This window comes from the organism of the source record quoted next, unplaced genomic scaffold (genome assembly GCF_019419815.1).
Source record: "Pyrus x bretschneideri cultivar Hongxiangsu unplaced genomic scaffold, Pyrus_bretschneideri_v1 Contig4, whole genome shotgun sequence".
Taxonomy (NCBI): Eukaryota; Viridiplantae; Streptophyta; class Magnoliopsida; order Rosales; family Rosaceae; genus Pyrus; species Pyrus x bretschneideri.
Window position 1 is genome coordinate 322,874 of NW_025999723.1, and position 20,621 is coordinate 343,494.

A 20,621-nucleotide genomic window follows, 5' to 3' on the forward strand; every position below is an offset into this window, starting at 1 on the left:
GGAAACTATATTTGTTTTACGGCGAGGGGTTAGTATATTCAAAAGAGAAAAGAAGGTTTTGAATAAGTTCGTTTTGCTGACCCACTCAACTTTGTTTTGCGCCCCTCCAGGTTCAAGAATTGAAAAGGTGTGGTGACTACGAGGAAATTCAACGGTGTTCTGACAGAATGGCCAAAAATTAGGACTCACCTTTGGGTGTTTTATCTTAGAAATTGTATCTTTAAAGCTTCCGTACTGTGTAAATGGTTACGTCATTCTCACGTGACGGCCAGCATGCCCTCCTTCGGGACGGGGTGTGTCACACTCACTCCCCTTAATAAAGATAATATCTTTTGTTCCAAAAGAATAAAATAAAAAAATAAACATATCAAATTAAATTATTTTTTTGGAACTTTTGAAGGTATATAATAAAAAGTGAGAAAACGATTGCATTTGAGAAAGGAAAAAGATATGCTGGAAGGAGTAATTCCACGTGTCAGTGTCTGGAAGAATCGGAAGAGAGACTTATCTTTTTGGTGGCTATGGAATCATGAAATGCAACGGTCGGTTGTCCCTCTCAACAGAAATCAGAAACGAAGCAAACAGCGCTTGGACTTGGCTGGCTATTCGCTTGCCACACATACCTACAACGGAGCGGTTACGTATAACTTGTTTTCTTTTTTTTGTTTAATTTTTTTTATTTAAATTCTGGCAAATGTTATTAATTTCATTTCTCTTTCCTTTGCTCAGTTGGCAGCATTTAGCTAACTACCACAACCAACTGCCAAAGCATAATTCAGCATGCCTTCTTCATAAGTCATGACATGCCAAGGCTCCTCCACCACCACCACCACCATGTTAGCCCACAAATTCCACCGCCTCCACCTCCGCAATTCCCCTCAGTTCCGATGTGTTCTGGACCAAATCGCCCCCAATCTGGCCGTCTCGGCGTCCCTCAGTTCCGTCTTCACCTCTGCCAACGTCATCGCCACTGCCTCCGGCACTAGCTCTCTCCACGGTGCCGTCACCTCCACCATCACTCAAGTCGCGGTCACCGCCGTCGCCATCGCCTCCGGGGCTTGTCTTTCCACCAAGGTCGATTTCTTGTGGCCCAAAATGGAAGCCCAGCCAGGTGAACAAATTAACTCCCGTTTTCCATTCTGGTTAGCAATTAAACCTTGATTATCTATGCTTAAACTTAATTAATCAATGCGGTGGGTTTAGGTTCTGATGTGGTGGAGGGAGTGGACGTGACTGGATATCCTATCTTCAATGATCCAAAGGTTTGCTATCTTTTTATTACCTGATTACTTCAAAATATATACAACTGGTCTGCAATTCCACTAAAACAATTTGTGCGTGTGTGTGTATGTGTGAACTGTGAAGGCAGGTGCAAAAGGCAGTTGCATTTGCTAAGAAAGCTCACCATGGCCAACTGCGCAAAACCGGAGACCCTTATTTAGTCCATTGCATTCATACAGGAAGAATCTTGGCCATGCTGGTTCCTGCAAGCGGGGAGCGAGTATGAATCTTTCTTGCTGGTCACCCAGTACTTTTACTTTCAATATAGTATACTGTATACGTACATCCTCCTACAAACAGAACAAGTTTCTATTTTATCCCATCAGTTCCATAAAAGAATTTGAAGTTTGGTGCAGGCTGTTGAGACTGTTGTAGCCGGGATTCTCCATGATGTGGTGGACGATACATGTGTAAGTTTCTCCGATATACAACAAGAGTTTGGTGATCATGTTGCGAAGCTGGTTGCTGGTGTTTCCAGGTTAAGCTACATAAATCAGGTATCGTAACCTGGTTACGTAATTTGGATTCCTTTCTTAGTTATCTGGATTCATCTGATGTCAAATATGGCGCAATTCACCTCTGAAATTTGAGGGATGATAATTTTAATCAACTGGTCTCATTATCTGCAGCTTTTACGGAGACGCCGCAGGATAAATGTGAACCAGGGAAAACTTGGTCATGAGGAGGTACAGAAATCACTATTTACATCACCATAGAGAATCAGTAATACTACTATAGTTTTCCATGTCTCATGTTTGCACTATTAATCTATCAGGCAAATAATTTACGAGTTATGCTTCTGGGCATGGTTGATGATCCACGTGTTGTGCTTATAAAGCTTGCAGATCGTCTTCACAATATGAGAACAATGTACTAACACTAAACTTCCATGAATATTACAAGCTCATGTTGTTCCATTTACTTTGCTTATCCACTATGAAGTTTTAGGCTCGATGTGTTACATTCTATAACGTTTTACAGTTATGCTCTCCCGCTGCCAAAGGCTCAAGCTGTTGCAAGGGAGACCTTGGTAATTTGGTGCTCGCTGGCTTCCAGATTGGGTTTGTGGGCAATGAAAGCTGAACTGGAAGATCTGTGCTTTGCTGTTCTTCAGGTCTGATCACAATCTTCCTTTAAAGTAGTTGTAGAAATTTGACATATTAAGCAAGACAATTATAGAATAGTGAATGTTTTATGTATCTAAGATAGGAGATAATTGTATGTTGTATGGCACCCAAACGTATCCTAGGGTAGCTCCAATCGAAACTAGGTATTATGATATTACCTTTAGGTTCTGATATAGATGTGTGATTGATGCTGTTTAGTACTTTTTTTTAACTCAGTGCTATGTCCTTGCTATACCATTTGCAGTTCCTTCCCCAATTGTATGTTCTAATCCAGTAAACCTTTTTGTATGTCATAAACAGCCTGAGATGTTCAAGAAAATGAGAGCTGATCTAGCTTCTATGTGGAGCTCTAGTAACAAAGTAGGAAATTCAAAAAGAAAATCCAGTTTGCTGTCCTTAAATGGAAGAAGCTCAATTTCCGACAACGAGGGGCCTGTAGCAGTTGATGAAGATGTCACAACCATGAAGGCAAGAATTTAAAAGAAATTTTTTAACTCCTATCTGAATACTGTATCCTAAAACTGTAGAAAGTGACATTAAAAGTATATGATCATATTTCAAGTTAAGGCCACTGCTCAGATCTTTTTTGTAAATTATTCTCAGGATCTTTTGGAAGCTGTAGTGCCATTTGATGTATTGTTAGATCGAAGAAAACGGTCTAAATTTCTTAATGCTCTAGGACAAGGTTTGGAGACTCACAGAAGAGCAAAGGTTGTGCAAGATGCTGGAATTGCCTTGGCATCTATGGTCATTTGTGAGGAGGCCCTCGAGCAGGAGTTTATCATATCAACTTCGTATGTTTTTGCTGTCTCCTTTTTCATTTTCTGCTTGCAATTTTATGAAGGTTATGTGCGACCACAAATAAATTTATACGTCACCATACAATGTATATGCTTCATTGTCAGTTTGGCTAATGTTGAGTGTTCCAACCCACATTATGTTTTCAGTTATGTTCCAGGGATGGAAGTAACTTTATCGAGCCGCTTGAAAAGTTTGTATAGCATCTACAGCAAGGTTTTAATGCAACTTCACAGTTTAATATGTTTGAAGACTTTTGTGCTTGATTTTTGCAGTTATCACCAGATAAGCCCTTACATAGAATTCCCTCGCAAGTTTTAACACATCTAGTCTGTCGTTGCACTTGTAGATGAAACGGAAAGATGTCAGCATTAGTAAAGTTTATGATGCCCGTGCATTAAGGGTAGTCGTTGGAGACAAGAACGGAACTTTGCATGGGCCTGCTGTCCAGTGTTGTTACAGCCTTCTTGACATTGTACACAAGTAATCAAATTGAACTCTATCTTCTTCTTCTTTAAATAAATGTAACACTTGCCCTGCCCCCGACATTTTAATCTTTTCCTTTCTTTTTGTTTATTTGTTGTGGGATCTAGTTAAGTAATAGAATGGGGTAATTGTATGCATTAATATGATCACATACGTTTATATTAAGGGTAATGTGAATATGTGATAATGTTACTGCCAGCAACTTAATATTTGACTATTGATAGAATTATTTTGCATACAAAGACCGGCTTATGTCTATAATTTGTTATGTGCAGGCATTGGACCCCAATTGATGGTGAGTTTGATGATTACATTGTCAATCCAAAGCCTAGTGGCTATCAGGTCAGTTTTCCAGTTCATGATTCCACTAGTTTTAGAAGGTCGATATAAATGATTTGGCTCCGTTTTTCTCAGTTCCTAATAGCCTCCGAGTCTCCGACCCTTGAACCATGTTGGACTATTCTGTCTGAATGTGGTATATGTATTATGTAATGTACATGCTTTGTGCCTTTATCGGAATCCGCTTTCGACATCTTACTGTGAATACCCTTTTGCAGTCTCTGCACACTGCAGTACAAGGTCCTGACAGATCACCTTTGGAAGTTCAAATACGAACACAGGTGTCAAATGTCTTCCAACTTAAAGGAGAATAGAGTTACTTGTTACTATTCTTCTGACTTAGCTGATAATCATTTCATCTTTTTTAGAGGATGCACGAGTACGCTGAACATGGACTTGCAGCACATTGGCTTTATAAAGAGACTGGAAATACGTTTTCTAACATAAGTAGCACGGATGAATCTGAAATAGATGTATCAGCCTTTTTATCCAAAGATATTGAGGACCAAAGTTCTACAGAAGAAGATTTTTCTCAAAAGTATGATTTGTTGAAAATTGGACATCCAGTCCTTAGAGTGGAAGGGAGTCATCTTCTTGCCGCTGTTATCATTAGGTATGTAACTACTTGATGTCTATACTGATAGAAGTAATTCCGACAAATCTGGTCAATCCCAGATTTCCAGCAAAAGTCTAATTATGAAATCATATCTTTCTGATTATGTATTCCTTATATGTACTTTCTTGTAGTTTACGTATACTTGTACAACAAGGCTTGTATACTCATCGAGGAATTTAGAAAACTTACCATGTGCCATATTCTTTTAGCATGAGTTACTCTTTGAGCATTCCAGTGACCAAGTTTTGTGTTAAACTTGACATTGCAGAGTAGAGAAAGATGGAAGGGAGTTGATAGTTGCTGTGAGCTTTGGACTAGCTGCTTCTGAAGCAGTAGCTGATAGAAAATCTTCTTTCCAAATAAAACGGTGGGAAGCCTATGCAAGACTATACAAGAAGGTTGACTTTCTTTATTTCAAAGATTGACTCCACTGCATAGTTTCTGAAACTTTACTCGTGGAAAGAATTCAAGATCTTAAGATAGTTTGTCAACGTAGTTGTCCTGCTCCCAAGCTTTCTTAATCTTCAAATCATCCTCGACTTTGTCCCTTACGTTGATATTTCTGCAATCAAATTACATTAGTATCTTCCGGTTGAGTTCCATCATGCTCTAACTCCTTCAAGTTCGGTCGTATAGGGAGAATTCTGTAGACGTGCTGTCGGTATAGAGAATATCAAGTGACCCCATTTGCTCTGACTTGGTATTCCAGGTGACGGATGAATGGTGGTGTGAACCAGGACATGGGGATTGGTGTACCTGCCTAGAGAGATATACACTTTGTCGAGATGGAATGTACCATAAGGTATGTTTAACATGTACTTCACGCAATGCAGATCCTTCATACAACTCAATGATCCTCAAAATCATCTACAGTAACCCGAGACCCAAACCGAAGCATACAAGTTATCGTGGGTACGAATAGATCATATGATGACTGTAATTGCTCTCTTAAATAATTTAACTAGCGTATCCTTCTGCAGCAAGACCAGTTTGGGCGATTACTTCCAACCTTCATTCAGGTCATTGACTTGACAGACCAAGAAGAATCGGAATATTGGTCTGTTGTTTCTGCTGTTTTTGACGGAAAAGAGCTCGACGATGTTACATCCACAGCAAGCTTTAGCTCAGTTCCGTCAACTTCCATGGAAACTAGCATCAACAACAAGGTTTTCCTGTGAATGCATATAATTTTAATTTTTTAGCGTGGTAGTCGCTTGCTAAATAAACTTAGTGCCTAATTGACGCTACTTAATATCTGCTTTCGGATTCTAGGTACGTTTGTTGAGGACGATGCTGCGATGGGAAGAACAGCTACGCTCAGAAGCAAGTCTTGGACAAGCAAAGCATAGCAGCAAGTTTTACCGCAGTCCAGGTTCTGTTGTCCTTGGAGAAGTGGTGATTATATGTTGGCCCGATGGTGAAATAATGCGGTTGAGAACCGGCAGCACCGCAGCAGATGCCGCAAGAAGAGTAGGACTGGAGGGAAAACTGGTCCTGGTTAACGGTCAGCTGGTTTTACCCAATACAAAGCTCACAGATGGCGACGTCGTTGAAGTCAGAGCCTAACAAATTTGGAAATAAAAGTCTCATTGTGAATAGTGACTAATTAGAGGGAAGAAACTCTATGTCCTGGTTCTGTGTCTGTATTATCTGCTATTTATTTCTTCCAGGATGAGATTGAACCAATAGTTCAATGTACATATGACAAAGTTTACACTCGAAATTAAAAAATAAAAATAAAAGTATATTTCTGCTACCTGCGGTTACAGAGTGGTTTCAGGAGCTTTAATTCTCTTTTGAATCCTAAGAAGAAAATTCAAAAGTTTCAGGTTCCTCGCCTCCTGAAACTGGTAAGTTTAAACGACGGATCTCGAAAGAAGAACCATGTCTAGCTAGTAGGAAATGAGGTGGATATACAGGCTGCCCTTGCTCGCCACTTGAAATTTCCATATATGGCTCTGACATTTCTCTGTGCCTTTCCCCATACCTCAACACTAAAAGCATTGTACCAAGTGAAGTGGGCAACATAAACTTGCTGAACAAATCCCTTAAAATAAAGCATTCTCAAAATTGTAACTACATCATTTAAGCATAAATATGAATAAGAATCTTCCCGGATCTATGTGGCCAGCCAGTATCCGTGCTTTCCGGTATTAATTGCTGCTAACCTGCATGCCGGAGACCAGAGTAAATGATCCAAGTTCCTCACTTAGAAAACTCGACCTCAATAGGTAGGGTTAATGCAGGAACTGATGCGCTCTTGACTACATCACTGGAAAACTAAGAATTATTGGTCTGCACTGAATTTGCGTCTGATGATCCAACTATATCTTCAAAAGCTTCCATGGCAATGGTCATGTCATCATCGATATCAGCTTGCTCTACCTCTGCCATAACTTCATCCCTATCGCCGCCTACCACAGGTTCCACCCCATTTTGCACTGAATCAGAGTGAATTTTAGGTTCGTCAATTGCTTTGTCTGGTTCAACTGAATTTTGCACTGTGGCTTGTGGATACGGATCCGTTGAGACTGTCAGCATAGATGTCACCAATAGATTCTACGAGCAAGAAAGTGCTAGTTGTAATGCTACGATTCAAAAGGTTTAAGAAAATGAAACTAATAATATGCAAGTTGTAGCTTTGATATACTTCAATATTAGTTAAAATAAGGCGGCAAGGATTTAAGTTACTTAAAGGGAAGAGTTTTTTCAGCCCAAAAAATAATATGGAAGCATTAGAGCAACCTTATATTATTTAAACCATGGAGACAATGCTCGAAACCGATGGAATAAGTAAATGGTCAAGGAGATAGAGCAACCATCAGCGGCCTCAGGTGCAGTGAGAAAAATTGTCAGATTAAAAGAATATCAGAAATAAAGGAAAACATTTGCATCAGGTTTTTGATTTATTTACCTTTTCTAATGCAAGAGCAAGCTTCGAGAGATTTGGATAGATTCTTTTTGCATCCAATAGGATCTGTTTGACAAAAATATCACCAAAAAAATTAGATCTGGTAATGATAGAACAGGAATAGTAGCATGTTGAACGTATCACACAAAAATATATGCAAGCACTCGCTAAAGGTAGGCGGCGAATAGTGCAGTAGGGTGAAAAGAAGGGCGAGAGAATAATAGCAGTTCCAGAAAAGGTAAGACAAATTCAACCCATCTAGTTCAATAATCAGAGCTCAAAAAGTGTCAAACAGAGATGAATGACACAATCATGAACATAATACAGAGATGTAAAGACGGAATACACACCTCGCAAAGCCTCTGAAGGGTAAACGGAGGACCTTCGGTAAAACTATGAAGAGCTGCAATGAAGAAACAAACTACAAGCAATTATGATAGAAAAAGGGAGTTGAAAATTCTATAAAACTATAGACCCTAACACCCATAGACTAGAAATTTTAGCTCCACATCCTCTTTTGTGATTGTTACGCCTACTGCCCAAACCTTGATTTGACTATTAGCTATAGTCCAAGTACATCATCCCACCCATTTTTCACCAAAACCCAGAATGACCTAGACTGCCAGTACATGAGACAGCGGTTGGGTATTCGATCACACAGATCTCAACAAATACCAAAGGGCAGTAACCCATATAACGACACATCAATCAAGTTATATGATCAGGCGAATGAGAATACCTTCATCCAACCTCTTCACCAGCTCAGGATAGGTTTCTCCTAAAGAAGTAATTTGCTGCTCACTTGCCATTTTTTCCTCAGGATACTCCAACAGAACCTTCAGAAATAAAAGAATAAGAGCGATGGAGAGATGGAGAGAGAGAGAGAGAGAGAGAGAGAAAGATACATATATCATAAACAAGGAACTAGAAAGCAATCATGCACAACCATTAAGAGTGTTTGCGTGCATGTGCAAGCATGCATACAGTGACAACCATAAATAGCTGAAGGGCAAACATGCTGGCATACTTCCCCATACCTGCGTCAACTGAAACGATAGCATGCTCTTTAATTTGTCCCAATCATGCCTGTAACATATGAGTAACAAGAACAGTTAACTACCAAGCAGAATGTTTGTTTTTCATGCATCATACCAAAGAGTAAACACAATCAAATACACATACATGACATGTACCAAAAATAATATATTAATAACTAAACACGGATGAGAGAGTTACACAATGAAGATGACAGCTTACCAAAATTTCCCAGTGGATGCAATAACTTCTACCACTTCTCTAACTTCTGCTTCAGAAAACTCCAGCTTCGACTCATTACATCTAAAATATCAAGTTCACCAATAGTTCCATAATATGAAATAAAAAACAAAACAAATGAATTTTGCACAGAGAAGACTTTTGAGCCCTCAATGTGACGTGAAAAAGTAAATTTCCATAACATCATCTCAATCATAGGGGAAAACAAATACTAATCCCTAAAAGATGGAAGTTACTTAAAAATGCATATTGACTAGATCTATTAACAATTGAATTTCTACTAGACTGGATAATATACTATGATAGGGCAAACTATACGAAAAATAACCTGATCCCTCACTACATGAATGTGAAAGGTCTCTGATCCTTAAAATGTCCCTCACCCTCGGGGTCAATAACACGTTGTATTTTGTTATCAGTGAAGAGCATCAATAAGGCCCTCTAGTCCAGCGCGTAGAAAACCTAGAGAGTGTACTTTCACTGCGGCTCTTAACCAACTAAAGCTACAAGTGCCTTGCAAACCAAATTTAAATCTAAAATTCGATAAGAACTTCAAAATAAACCGTGTACGATATACATTCAAATGTAGAGGGAAAGAAGAATTTACAGATTATCTACGCCATCGGGAAGCATGGCCTCCTGTTGATGATCAGCATTGCTGGTAGAATTCATTGAGGGCTGTGAATTTTCATTTGATGGCATCTCCATTTAGAGCCCTCTTAACCTACAATTCATGGTTAAAATCACATTCACTTGAATTCCTCAATTTTAACACAAATTTGAATTCCAGTAACTTGAAACTCCTAATAACATGAACAAGTAAAAAATGCTCCTGCAATAAGTAAATTTCGAAATTTTATGCTCTCCCACTCCATTTGGTTGCCGAGAAAAACCGAGCCAGAAAACACTAACTCGCACCTAAAAAGATGAAATAAATACGAGCAGTCAACAAAATTTCCGAAACTTCCTTCATCTTTTCACGGCGGGGCGTTTTCCCGGCAACCAAACAGAACATGAGAGATTGAGATAGAGATGAAGAGGACTTACCAAGCTTTGGGATTTTCTGAGAGACCGACCGACCCGACCCGACCCGAACCAAATCGAATCAATCTCTGTTTAGAGAAGAGAGAGAGAGAGAGTGGTGGTAGACTGTAAAGACAAGAAGTGTAGAACGGGAAAGTCACTGCGACTGCGAGCAGTCTCGTCACGTGTCACACGTATTTTGTTTAACAAATAAATTAATGATTGGCTTTGAAATACTGTTCTAAAAAATATTTATTGCATTGAAGTTCTTCCTGTGTCTGTATTGTTTTTTGGATTAATTTGTTTTTTTTTCCTTCTCCATGGAATTAATGGGTTGATGTGAATTGGAGTAGGTGACAAGTACTGTGTGTGGATTAAGACCCCATATGAAAAATTACCATATCTCGTGGTAATTTAAGATACCTCGAAACACTTCTCAAACTCGAGTGCAGAGAATGAGTGCATTGCTCTACCCAATTTGAATAATAGAATGATGCACTAGTAACTAAAGAGCTCTCGAAAACCCATCTCTTACTATATTATCCTTGATTGCAAAATCGCCGTTGATTAAAACAAGTCCCAAATTCAAATCCCCTTCTCCGTTGATTGGACAAACATAAAAATAAATAAACAAAACACGACAGTAGCGTCTCGACGGATTCGACCTTTTTGAGACATTTTCTTCATGCATAACATAGTAAATAAGAAGCGCAGTAATAAAACAATAATTCATTCCAAAAACCATTTACTTATGTATACTATAATTACGTATTAAAGGGAATAAAACAACCTAAAATACTGCCGGAAGACAAGTTGGCCTTTTCATGGTGTCTTCCAACACATTCTGGCGATGAAAATATAAGAGATTCATACTCTCCCTCCCTACAACTTCATTCAACAAAACAAATACAAGATTTACATAGAATAATAAGCAGCCGTGAACCAAAGCAATGGCTCAAATTAACGAAAAATTGGAAAATGTACTAACTAAAATTCCTGAAACTGCACCATGAAATTCATGTCTATCCTTCGTTTCATCGATGCCACCATCACCGGGAAGGATGCTCAGATGCTTGACCGCTAGGAGAAGGATTTGACGAATTGGAAGGGCCGTTGTCTTGAGGGGGCGCCCCACCCCACTTCAGCTCTGCCTCAGATGGTTCAACTACATGCACTGAGCCGTCAGTCATGCCAAGTGCAATCTGATTAGGCTCAGACGGATGAGCTGCTATAACCAAAGCATAGCTGGGGTTTCCGCTGCAGAATATTTTCCATCAGCAAACGGCAAATGAACCTTACAAGATCTCAAACGTAACTCGAAAAAACAAAGTTTTTTATTCAACAAACAGCAGAATACTCTTGTCGGCTCACCTGAGAGAAAATGATGGTATATAAGCAGTAGGTGCTATTCGACATCTCAGTCTTAAGGTATCAGCATCAAAAACTCCAACAGCACCGTCACAAAAAGAAGCATAAACCAGTAGACCATCGCATGAATATATTGCACTTGATATGGGAGCAGTGAGTGCATCTTTCAGAGACCACTACCATCATAGAGGTGAAGAAAAGTCAAATTACAATAATGGAAGGAAAAATCAATTAAAAACTGAAAATCAAGAATCTTGCATATCGATCTGCCGAAGCAGAAACATCAATGAGAAACTATGACACAAGGACTGCCAGGTGAAAGCTTACAGAGCACAAACATTCAAGCTTGCAATCATACACAGCAATTTGGCTTTCATGGGCAACCAACAGGTGTGTGTGATCATTATGAAACTGAACTTTTGTTTCTCCAACCATCGGGGGTTGGCGACCAGCTGGTGCTTGTATGAACCTTGTTTTCTTTTTCTCCCATCCATCAATGCTCCACACACATAACTGCAGCCCAGTCACCGAAGCAAACAAAACTCTCATGCAATTAGAATCTATGGACTCAAAAATCAAATAATTGCAATTAAATAAGAGGATCAAGAGCGTCTAATATTTTCCATTTAGAATCATTGTACTCAGTCGTCCGAAAACAATCCTCTATCTGGAAGTGGATGAAACACCTCCATCCATATTATTCTCATCTTTTAATTATGGCATTACATTCACCTCCCATCACACCCAAAAAAAAACTAGTAACATATGAAACAAATAAATGAGCAGCAAGTTCAATGTTTTCCTCTATGAAAGGAAAGAACTGCTATGCTTGTTATAGAACTAAAAAACTCTAACCGGTCACTCACCTGGGTATCAGCACCTGAAGATACCAGTACATTATGAATTTGGGAAAATGCAAGGCCAGTAATCCGATTCTGGTGACCTTTCAGTTTGGTTTTGACCTGAAAATCTCATCCAAGGTTTAGCTTTTCAGATAACCAGACAACTCAGCAAAAAATCAAAGACATCAAGCAGCAAATACAAAGAAAACCAAGGAAGATGCCTTACATCATCAACCCTAACATTATATATTAATATAGTAGAATCCTCCATGCCAATTGCAATTATATTATTGTCTTGAGGATGAAATGCCAAAAAAGTGGCTGCGGGAGGGGGAGATACAAATGTTGTCATGACCTGCAAAGCAGTTACCAGGTGGATTTAGTCAACAAGATAATTAAAACAAATAGCGATCTGTAAGAATCGCTATGTCGTGAAGGGTATCAGCCCTATATATGCCCGGGTTCTCTCAGCCAGACTAAAGATCAACGAAACAAGGAGGCACAAACACAAAAATGTGAGGCACCAATAACATACCTTAAATGTCATCATGTTGAACAAAGAGACCTTCCCACCAGATGCGGACATGACGTAAGAATCATTCTTGGATAAAGCAATGCACGCAGTAGACTCCTCAGCTGGTTTATTGTCATTTACATCGTTAGTCATAAGAGTTCCATTGGGAGGCTGCCACAACTGTGGTGCAACATATGCAGTAGCCTGAAAAAAATTAAAAAGAAAAGTATAAACAAGACAAAAACCGCAAGGTAGAAACCTATAACATACAAATAAAATATACAACAGGCACAGATTCACTTGAGCAAAGACACAAGCCATACCTTCCCGGATGGATTCCTTTCATTACGCTGCCATTTCCAAAGCTTGTGAACAGCATTGGAGGCAAGGGCTAACAAAGCCAGGCCATTGTTGGTGTACATTAGTCTCACAATCTGCCAGTAGGAAATAATTTCTTCAATTATGGTATTGTGGAATCTACATAGTCGAAGTAAACGATCTAGTTCACTACAGTAGATACGTTTATATTGATTAATCGGCACCAGTTTTAAAAAAAAAACAAACAAAAGTTATGTTCACTAACCAAATAAAATCTGCTTTATTTTGGGTAAAAAAACCATGAATAAACAAAAACATCAAGTTAGGGTTTTCTGTCACATTTTATACTCCCCCACAGAGAAGAGATATATACAAACTCATCGAAGGTCAGTCCTCTATACCTTTCCAGCAATTGTAGAGTCAGGAAGTCGGAGAGCTTTCATTTGAGAGGGATCCGCAACATCAGAAATTTTCCAGCTCTTAATCTTGTCTATATCATCAGAAATCCGTGGTTTAACATCAACAAGCCTGCTGTTCTCCATAGTACCCTGCAGTGAAAAACCAATATAAACCAACGAACATAGAGAGCATAAACAATTTTATGCAGCTTAAACTTACTAGATGACTGATAGACACAGTTGGTTGTATTCTATCAGGACGTTCCAGGGCTGGAGCAACAGTGTTAGGAACATTCACAATGGCGCCTATTGCATTGACCATCAGAGGCTGCTAGAAGAAAATTAACAAAAGGTAAGCAATAAAACTTGACATGAGAATCAGGATAGCAAAGTAGAAATATAACTATTGATAACTGATCACAGAATCAACAACTAATGTCATCAGGCATTTTGCAAATATGGACTTAAGGACCACAGAACAAACCCTACCTTAGAGTTGATGGGCTCAGTAGTGCCTCTATTTTTCTCCATAGCCCTTCCCTCCAACATTCTAATCAAGCGCAAGCCATCATTATTTGCTAAAATCTTAATACCACTGTCATTTGTTGTTACAGCCAACAGTGACCCTTCTTTATTGAATCTCAGTCTAGGACTAGGCTGCAAAAGTTAAAAGAGTAAAACATTTAGTGTGACTTGTTCACTCTTCCAGTTGAGTGGTGTTGATGAAATGTAAAGAGAGTGCTACTGACAGGCAAACCGCCATCTGCATCCACAGCTGTCAACACATTGGTATTGTCCATATCCCAGAACTTAATTTGAAAGTCATCACCAGCAGCTAAGAATCGGTTCCTTGTTGTGTCAAATTGAACAACATCTAAAGAGCGTTTTCTAAAACCAGAATATGTCCTTTTGATAGCCCCTTCACTCTCATTCCACTCCACCAGATGGGATTCACCTTCTTTACTTGTTCCACATGAGAAGAGTCTGCATGCACAATATGTATCGTCATTATGTAATATGTATACGTATGTATTTGAGATATAAATTAATGGCTTACAAAAGAAATTTTTCAAGTGAAATTTCCAGGAAAAAAAAGGGGAAGGTCTGAAGGGAGGAGTGGGGAAAATAGCTGTATTTTTCATCCAATAAAGTCTGACACATTAGTACAGAAAAAGATTCCATGCAGATATATTATTCCAATAACTTAATGTCAAACTATAATCTGCAATAGACAAATATATATAATGGAGTACAAATTTTACCTGGTTCCGTCTGCACTATATGACATCATAGTGCACCAAAGTCCAGGAGCATCATAATCCACTCGTGATCCCAAGCAATCATATAGCCAAGCTTTAATTTTCCCATCAATGGCAGTTGAAAAAATGAACTGCCACAAGGACAAATGGCATTGTTATATAATAGTCAGGAGGATGGGAGCTTATCTGAAGAGACAAATTAGAACAAACCCGTTGACAAGCTTATAAAAAGATATAAACCTGGATATTTTCTTTGTAATGAGGGCACACTGAATACACAGGAGCTTCATGGCCTTCAAATGTATACTGTTTGCGTCCGGCTACAGCATCCCATACCTGTTGCACAGATGTTTATAATCAGGGATCCCAAATCTCTTCCAAGTATGAAACCACATCAAGTCTTACAGCTTACCTTAATCACTCTATCATCTCCACATGTAACAATACACAATTGCTTGTTGGGGTGAGCGAATGCAATGTCATTAACACCACCAACATGAGCATCAATCTAAAAGATGAGACAAATAGTCAATAACTTGTGCATTGTCATTGCCCAGGGAAAAAATTATATGAAGTACAATCTTACCTCCAAATGCTGTCTCAGGTCTCCAGTTGGATTGTAATTATATATCTGAACAATGTGCTTAGAAAATGCAACACCTGGGAAATATAAAAGCAGGTCATGAATGTTATCTCACTAAAAAGATGCTTACTATTTGTCCCTTTTGATCAGGAGTGTACATACCCAACATAAACCCATCTGGCGCCCATACACAACGATTAACTGATATTGCAGCATCATTCACCAGAGCTGTCTGAATCAGGAATGATTTTCAAGTACAATCAGTTAACTCTTCTAGATCACAATACTTATGCACCAAAGTTTAGTATAAAGGTGTCAGCTACCCTGGTCTTGGTGAAAGTATCATAAGAATAAGACTCAAAATTATATCTTCCTTGAACAATGGTTATGAGTTTGTAAAAGACCCAAACCCATCATGTAACCCATTATTGACCATAAAGACAACAGGAAAACAAGCAACAACTACAAAGTCATAACATACAGTACCTGCAACGGTGTTGACGCAGTTTGTATATCCCAAACCTTGAAAGGCTTATGTACCAACCTCTCCCGGGACCCTACTTCCCAGAGGCTGATATCACCAACATTTGTTCCAACTACAAACAACATAATTGAGAACCTCAGAAAAATGAACCAAAAAACAACTGATGATCAAATTAACTTCAAGTACAAACCTAGAAGAATAGTTTGTTGTTGTGGATGGAAGTCCATGCTCATCACATTAGATCCTTGACTAAGGGTACGAACAACAGCCTTGGGAAGGTCATCTTGTGAATAGACATTGGAATTATGCATCACACCAGAAAAGGATACCTGAAAGACCATGGCGAGCATAGGGATTTTCGTCATTATTTTTACTAGAAGGGTGAGGGAGATCTTAGTGCTTATTTCAAGTAACAAAAACATGGTAACTGAGCTTGAAAAATAATTGTTTCTTGTCACACCTCATCAGCTTGACCAGTGCGAATACGCTTCATCAAGTGCTCTGAATCAGCTGATTGATAATCCATCCCTGTAACACCTGTAGGGGTCCTTGGGTGCTTCAGGAAAGCAGCTGCACTAGAAGGCTGCATACCAGGAGGAGCTGCTGCAACACCAGGGTGGGGCAAAGGAGGGTTAGTGCTTGACATCCACCCAGCAATGGCACCAGGAGATGGGGAGACAACAGGTTGAAATGGCTGCACAACAACAAATAGTCAATCCCATGTACTGTTTGAAATTGTTGCACTCTCTTATGCAGATGATTAGGTGCCACTTACACCAAGGGCAGCAATAGGAGGAAATGCACCAGCCTTTGGAATTGGTCCTACAAGGGGACTATTTGTGGGTGGAGGACGAGATCCGTTAGCAGTTGGAGTGCAAGAATGATCCATAAATAGTGTTTTAATATCAGGGTTTGGACGGGGATTCTTGCAAAGCTGGTGCTGCCAATTGAGACTGACATGGAAATGAGCAACTCTTATCAGAAGAAAATCCAACATTGGCAAAATGTCATTTAGCAGTTCAATCAGTAATTATCTATCAATTAGCAATTGATAATGTATCCTAATATCCAAAAGAGGCAAACTCGCTACAGAATTATCAGGCATCTAGTGGCATAAGCAGATGCCTGTATAAAAAGAGGTGATCACTGGTTAATGACAAATTTGCACAAAGTAAGTTAAGAAAGGATATGAGAATGACCTCTGGTTGATTAACGTTCGAAGTCGTGAACTTTTGAAGGCTGGGAATGCAAGCTTATCACGAAATAATGGGTTTGCCTCAATGAGCTTTTTAAGTTCTATAAGCATGATATTCCGAGCCGATTTTGTATCTCCATACTTGGAAAGCTGCTCATTTTGCCTGATGATGCAATAAAAACGGAAAGAATAAGGGCCAAATACAAGGCAGACCTCCAGATTAACAAAGAAGCAACAGAGGAAACAAGCAATACCTAAAGTTATCAAGAGTAAGCAACTGGGTGATCTCCTTGAAAAGTTCCTCATTAAATGATGAAAAAACCTTAAGGTCCTTCACAAGAATCTCAACAGCCCTTGCCCTATCCTGCCTGATAGAAGGAAACAAAATTAAGTTAACCAATCAAATAGCTACATAAAGGAACATTGAGATCAAATTCTACAGCGCTACCAACTGACATGGCTCAGCATTATTTCTTTCCTTTGATTGCATTTATCAGATCAATTTGGTATCAAATTTTGGCAGTAAATCAATCAAAAAATTCAGCTCTTTGCATCATCAACATGCTCATGAATGTCAAAAGCGATAGTTTTGAACCTCACCTGTCAAGAGCTTCCAAATACTTCTGCTTCCTAATTTCAAAAAAAATCTTCATTGAATACCGGTTGTCTTCAACTTTAGTGAAGCCACACAAATAGCGCTCAACTTCATCCCACTCTCCGGCCTGGACTTGGTCCTCAAAATGCTTCATATTGAAGAAAAAACCAGACTCTTGCTCAAGCCTAAGTGTAAAAAAGAAGCACATTATATACAAAGACATGGCATTAATATTGCGTTCAAACCCAATTTATCTTGCTTCTTTTTTTTCTGCCGAGAAAGGCGGGGAAGAAAAAGACAGATGCAAACAATAGAGCAAGCCACCACCCAGCAAAATCTAAGGCTGGCTTCGAAAGCCATTTTTGTTTTGTAAGCTTCGTATCGGCCATATTACTCAAAACAACACAAAATCCCGAAAATAGACAGAAATGTTTCCAATCTTCTCTTCCCCAAATTTTCCTCAGCAGAAGAAATAGAAAATCAGACAGAACAAAACAGTACTACGGAATCAAACTTACTTATGAACTGTTTCCTTGAACTTCTCCTCATCTAAGAACTGTAAGATCAGGAATACCAGCTCCCTGCTTAACGAAGACATTGCCCCCGGTAATCCTAACCGCTCCAGCGCAAAGATCAGAGAGTAAATCAACTGCAATTTATTTGGGTTCAACCCGAACCACTAGCCGGATCCAAACAGACAATGAGAAATCTTTAACTTCCAGAAGCTATTTCTTCTTCTTCACCTCACTTCTGGCGCACAAAGTAAGAAGCTTTATTTCAAACCATTCATCAAAGACGTCCTCAAATCACCAAGTTATGCAGAGAAAGAACCCACAATCATCTAAATTTCTTAATGCCTCTAATCTCCAGACAAATTTTCAGAAAAAGCAGAAAAATTCCACAGGAAAAAAGGCACAAAATACCCAAATAAAAAACAAAACCAGAAAACCTCTAGTTCAAGCAATCCAGTTGAGATAAACCCCCAATAAGCCTGAAATTTCAGCCTCTACAACAAAGATCCAACATTTAGTACAAGCCCACATGCGGCAGCATAAGTTAAACACAAAGACCGCAAATTTTGAAGCTGGGATTTTACAAATTATTGTGGAAATCTGTCTTCCTTCACATGGCATGTAAATCAAAGCTGAGAGAAAAATAACAGAGCCTTACTGGGTCACCAGAGGGACGCAAAATGAAACATTTTTTTTCTAGGGTTAGGGTTTCCTTGTGAAGCTCTTTTGCTGTTCTTCTCCCCTCTCTCTCTCTCTCTCTGTCTCTCCCTGCTCTCCCTATGTGTGCGGGCTTTGCAGCTAAACTCTGCAACAACCCTTTTACTTTCTCTCTCTAAAAATGTTTACTTTGTATCTATCTCTTTCTCTTTCTCTATCTTTATATACTTTTTTCTCTCTCTAGGACAAAAACAAAGCCTGTGCTGTTCTCTGCTTTTTCTGGGGCACTCTGTCTCTCTCTCTCTCTCTCTCTCACTCAGTCTTTTTTATCATTTTTTCATTGTTTTCCATTTATGTTTATATATGCAACACGTAATCCCTCTGTCTCCCTCCATTATCTCTTTCCCTCTCTCTCTCTATCTGCTTTCTCTTTCTCTTTCTCTCCCTACCTGATTTTTCTTACTCTATATTGGACTGTAGTGACTAGAGCCTGTACGCAACAAAAAACCCTAGGCAAGGTGGAAATGATGGAGTGCAGAAGGGTCCACCATTGCACTGCCTGAGCTCGTCTTCTGATTGGGCAAATGGACTGATGGACCACCGGCAGATGTTGACATTTGGTTTTAACTTTCTGTGTGGCTACCAATGAGCAATGAGCATGCCCCTAACGGTAACATTTAATACGTGGAAGTGATAGATTTAATTGTTTTTTATTCCAAACCGGGGAATGAGAGGGACTCGTATCAGAAAGAGAAAGAGGCCTAATTTAGGTCGGCAGTCTTCATTTGGTTTCACTTCCAATTCTGCCACTTCATGCATTCAAACAACAACAATTTCAACACTTCTATCCGGTTTTCGCTCACATAAATGCGAGTTTGATATATATTTTACGGAGCCGAATATAAGTTTGAGTTTCTAACTGAAAATTACACGACATATGTGTATTAGGTTAGCATGTTGCCTTGCATTTAAGTTTAAATTTTCATTCCAACATCTAATTGTGAGGAGTATCATACCTACTTGTCACCAGTTGGTCGGGATTGCATGGTTTCATTGTACCTGAATCATAAAAATTTAAACATCCAAATAAAACTTCATAACAAATATAAATTAAATCAGTTGATTAAGACAATTTATATGTCTATTCCTGCTTAAGTTTGAATGTCACATCCCGCCCCGGGCGGGACCACTTCCCGGGCCTGCTCCACCACTGAAGCACGATATTGTCCGCTTTGGGCCCCGACCACGTCCTCACGGTTTTGTTTTTGGGAACTGACACGAGAACTTCCCGATGGGTCACCCATCCTGGGAATGCTCTTGCGCACTACTCGCTTAACTTCGGAGTTCCCATGGAACCCGAAGCCAGTGAGCTCCCAAAAGGCCTCGTACTAGGTAGGGATGGGAATATGCATTTAAGGATCACTCCCCTGGGCGATGTGGGATGTCACAATCCACCCCCCTTAGGGGCCCGACATCCTCGTCGGCACACTACGGCCAGGGTTAGGCTCTGATACCAATTGTCACATCCCAACCCGGGCGGGACCACTTCCCGGGCCCGACTCCACCACCGTAGAATGATATTGTCTGCTTTGGGCTTACTATTCCATCACGGTTTTGTTTTTGGGAACTCACGAGCAACTTCCCAGTGGGTCACCCATCATGGAATTGCTCTAGCCCCCTTCTCGCTTAACTTCAGAGTTCCTACGGAACTCAAAGCCAGTGAGCTCCCAAAAGGCCTCATACTAGGTAGGGATGGGAATATGCATTTAAGGATCACTCCTCTGGGCGATGTGGGATGTCACATTGAATATTTTTTTCCATGTATTACAGTAGTTAATGACGAAAGAAATATTTGCATATCTTCAACAACCACTTTGCATAATGTAAAGTCCAAATCAAAGTGTAACATTAATTTTCAATCCTTTTGTGATTGAAAATGATGAACGGTGACCTTCAAAAGTTACGTCGTATTTTGGACAATGGCATGGACATGATGTCTGAAAGATCATTCCGTGTTTCCCATCGTATTCTTTAAGTAGA

At 39.5% G+C, this 20,621-nt stretch overlaps 3 protein-coding genes across 19 annotated transcripts; 1 reads left to right on the forward strand and 2 right to left on the reverse strand.

The window, feature by feature from the left end:
* The first annotated feature begins 478 nt into the window (after positions 1–478).
* On the forward strand, positions 479–6,403 carry LOC103951517 (probable GTP diphosphokinase RSH2, chloroplastic). 3 transcript variants are annotated; one of them, XM_048565376.1, is made up of 19 exons: positions 480–636; positions 730–1,111; positions 1,204–1,262; positions 1,370–1,501; positions 1,638–1,778; positions 1,911–1,967; positions 2,057–2,151; positions 2,263–2,395; positions 2,709–2,876; positions 3,012–3,202; positions 3,356–3,422; positions 3,556–3,689; positions 3,968–4,034; positions 4,250–4,312; positions 4,400–4,644; positions 4,916–5,045; positions 5,357–5,449; positions 5,628–5,813; positions 5,920–6,403. In XM_048565376.1, exons 2-19 carry the CDS (start codon positions 799–801, stop codon positions 6,211–6,213), a joined length of 2,568 nt encoding a protein of 855 aa, XP_048421333.1. In that variant the 5' UTR covers positions 480–636; positions 730–798; the 3' UTR covers positions 6,214–6,403. The 3 variants fall into 3 exon arrangements, with proteins under 3 accessions (XP_048421334.1, XP_048421333.1, XP_048421335.1); XM_048565377.1 differs by lacking the exon at positions 5,920–6,403 and having other exon boundaries at positions 479–636; positions 5,357–5,559; XM_048565378.1 differs by lacking the exon at positions 480–636 and having other exon boundaries at positions 1,021–1,111; positions 1,366–1,501.
* On the reverse strand, positions 6,286–10,041 carry LOC103951518 (serine/threonine-protein phosphatase 4 regulatory subunit 2-A-like). 6 transcript variants are annotated; one of them, XM_048565382.1, is made up of 8 exons: positions 9,881–10,041; positions 9,441–9,751; positions 8,816–8,893; positions 8,596–8,644; positions 8,298–8,394; positions 7,909–7,979; positions 7,562–7,624; positions 6,286–7,206 (listed from the first exon to the last, which is right to left on the reverse strand). In XM_048565382.1, exons 2-8 carry the CDS (start codon positions 9,539–9,541, stop codon positions 6,928–6,930), a joined length of 738 nt encoding a protein of 245 aa, XP_048421339.1. In that variant the 5' UTR covers positions 9,542–9,751; positions 9,881–10,041; the 3' UTR covers positions 6,286–6,927. The 6 variants fall into 6 exon arrangements, with proteins under 6 accessions (XP_048421339.1, XP_048421336.1, XP_048421341.1 ...); XM_048565379.1 differs by having other exon boundaries at positions 8,816–8,896; XM_048565384.1 differs by having other exon boundaries at positions 7,909–7,961; positions 8,816–8,896; positions 9,881–10,040.
* Positions 10,042–10,570: 529 nt separating this feature from the next.
* On the reverse strand, positions 10,571–18,874 carry LOC103951519 (protein TOPLESS-RELATED PROTEIN 2). 10 transcript variants are annotated; one of them, XM_009362922.3, is made up of 26 exons: positions 18,583–18,874; positions 18,362–18,418; positions 17,931–18,159; positions 17,418–17,597; positions 17,072–17,185; positions 16,822–16,980; positions 16,398–16,575; positions 16,083–16,316; positions 15,813–15,951; positions 15,625–15,734; positions 15,301–15,370; positions 15,142–15,215; positions 14,968–15,063; positions 14,796–14,891; positions 14,559–14,686; positions 14,046–14,280; positions 13,786–13,953; positions 13,517–13,627; positions 13,300–13,446; positions 12,904–13,014; positions 12,602–12,784; positions 12,293–12,421; positions 12,091–12,186; positions 11,552–11,737; positions 11,228–11,400; positions 10,571–11,113 (listed from the first exon to the last, which is right to left on the reverse strand). In XM_009362922.3, exons 3-26 carry the CDS (start codon positions 18,008–18,010, stop codon positions 10,906–10,908), a joined length of 3,405 nt encoding a protein of 1,134 aa, XP_009361197.2. In that variant the 5' UTR covers positions 18,011–18,159; positions 18,362–18,418; positions 18,583–18,874; the 3' UTR covers positions 10,571–10,905. The 10 variants fall into 10 exon arrangements, with proteins under 10 accessions (XP_009361197.2, XP_009361198.2, XP_018503999.2 ...); XM_009362923.3 differs by having other exon boundaries at positions 17,931–18,162; XM_018648483.2 differs by having other exon boundaries at positions 18,509–18,874.
* Positions 18,875–20,621: the final 1,747 nt, after the last annotated feature.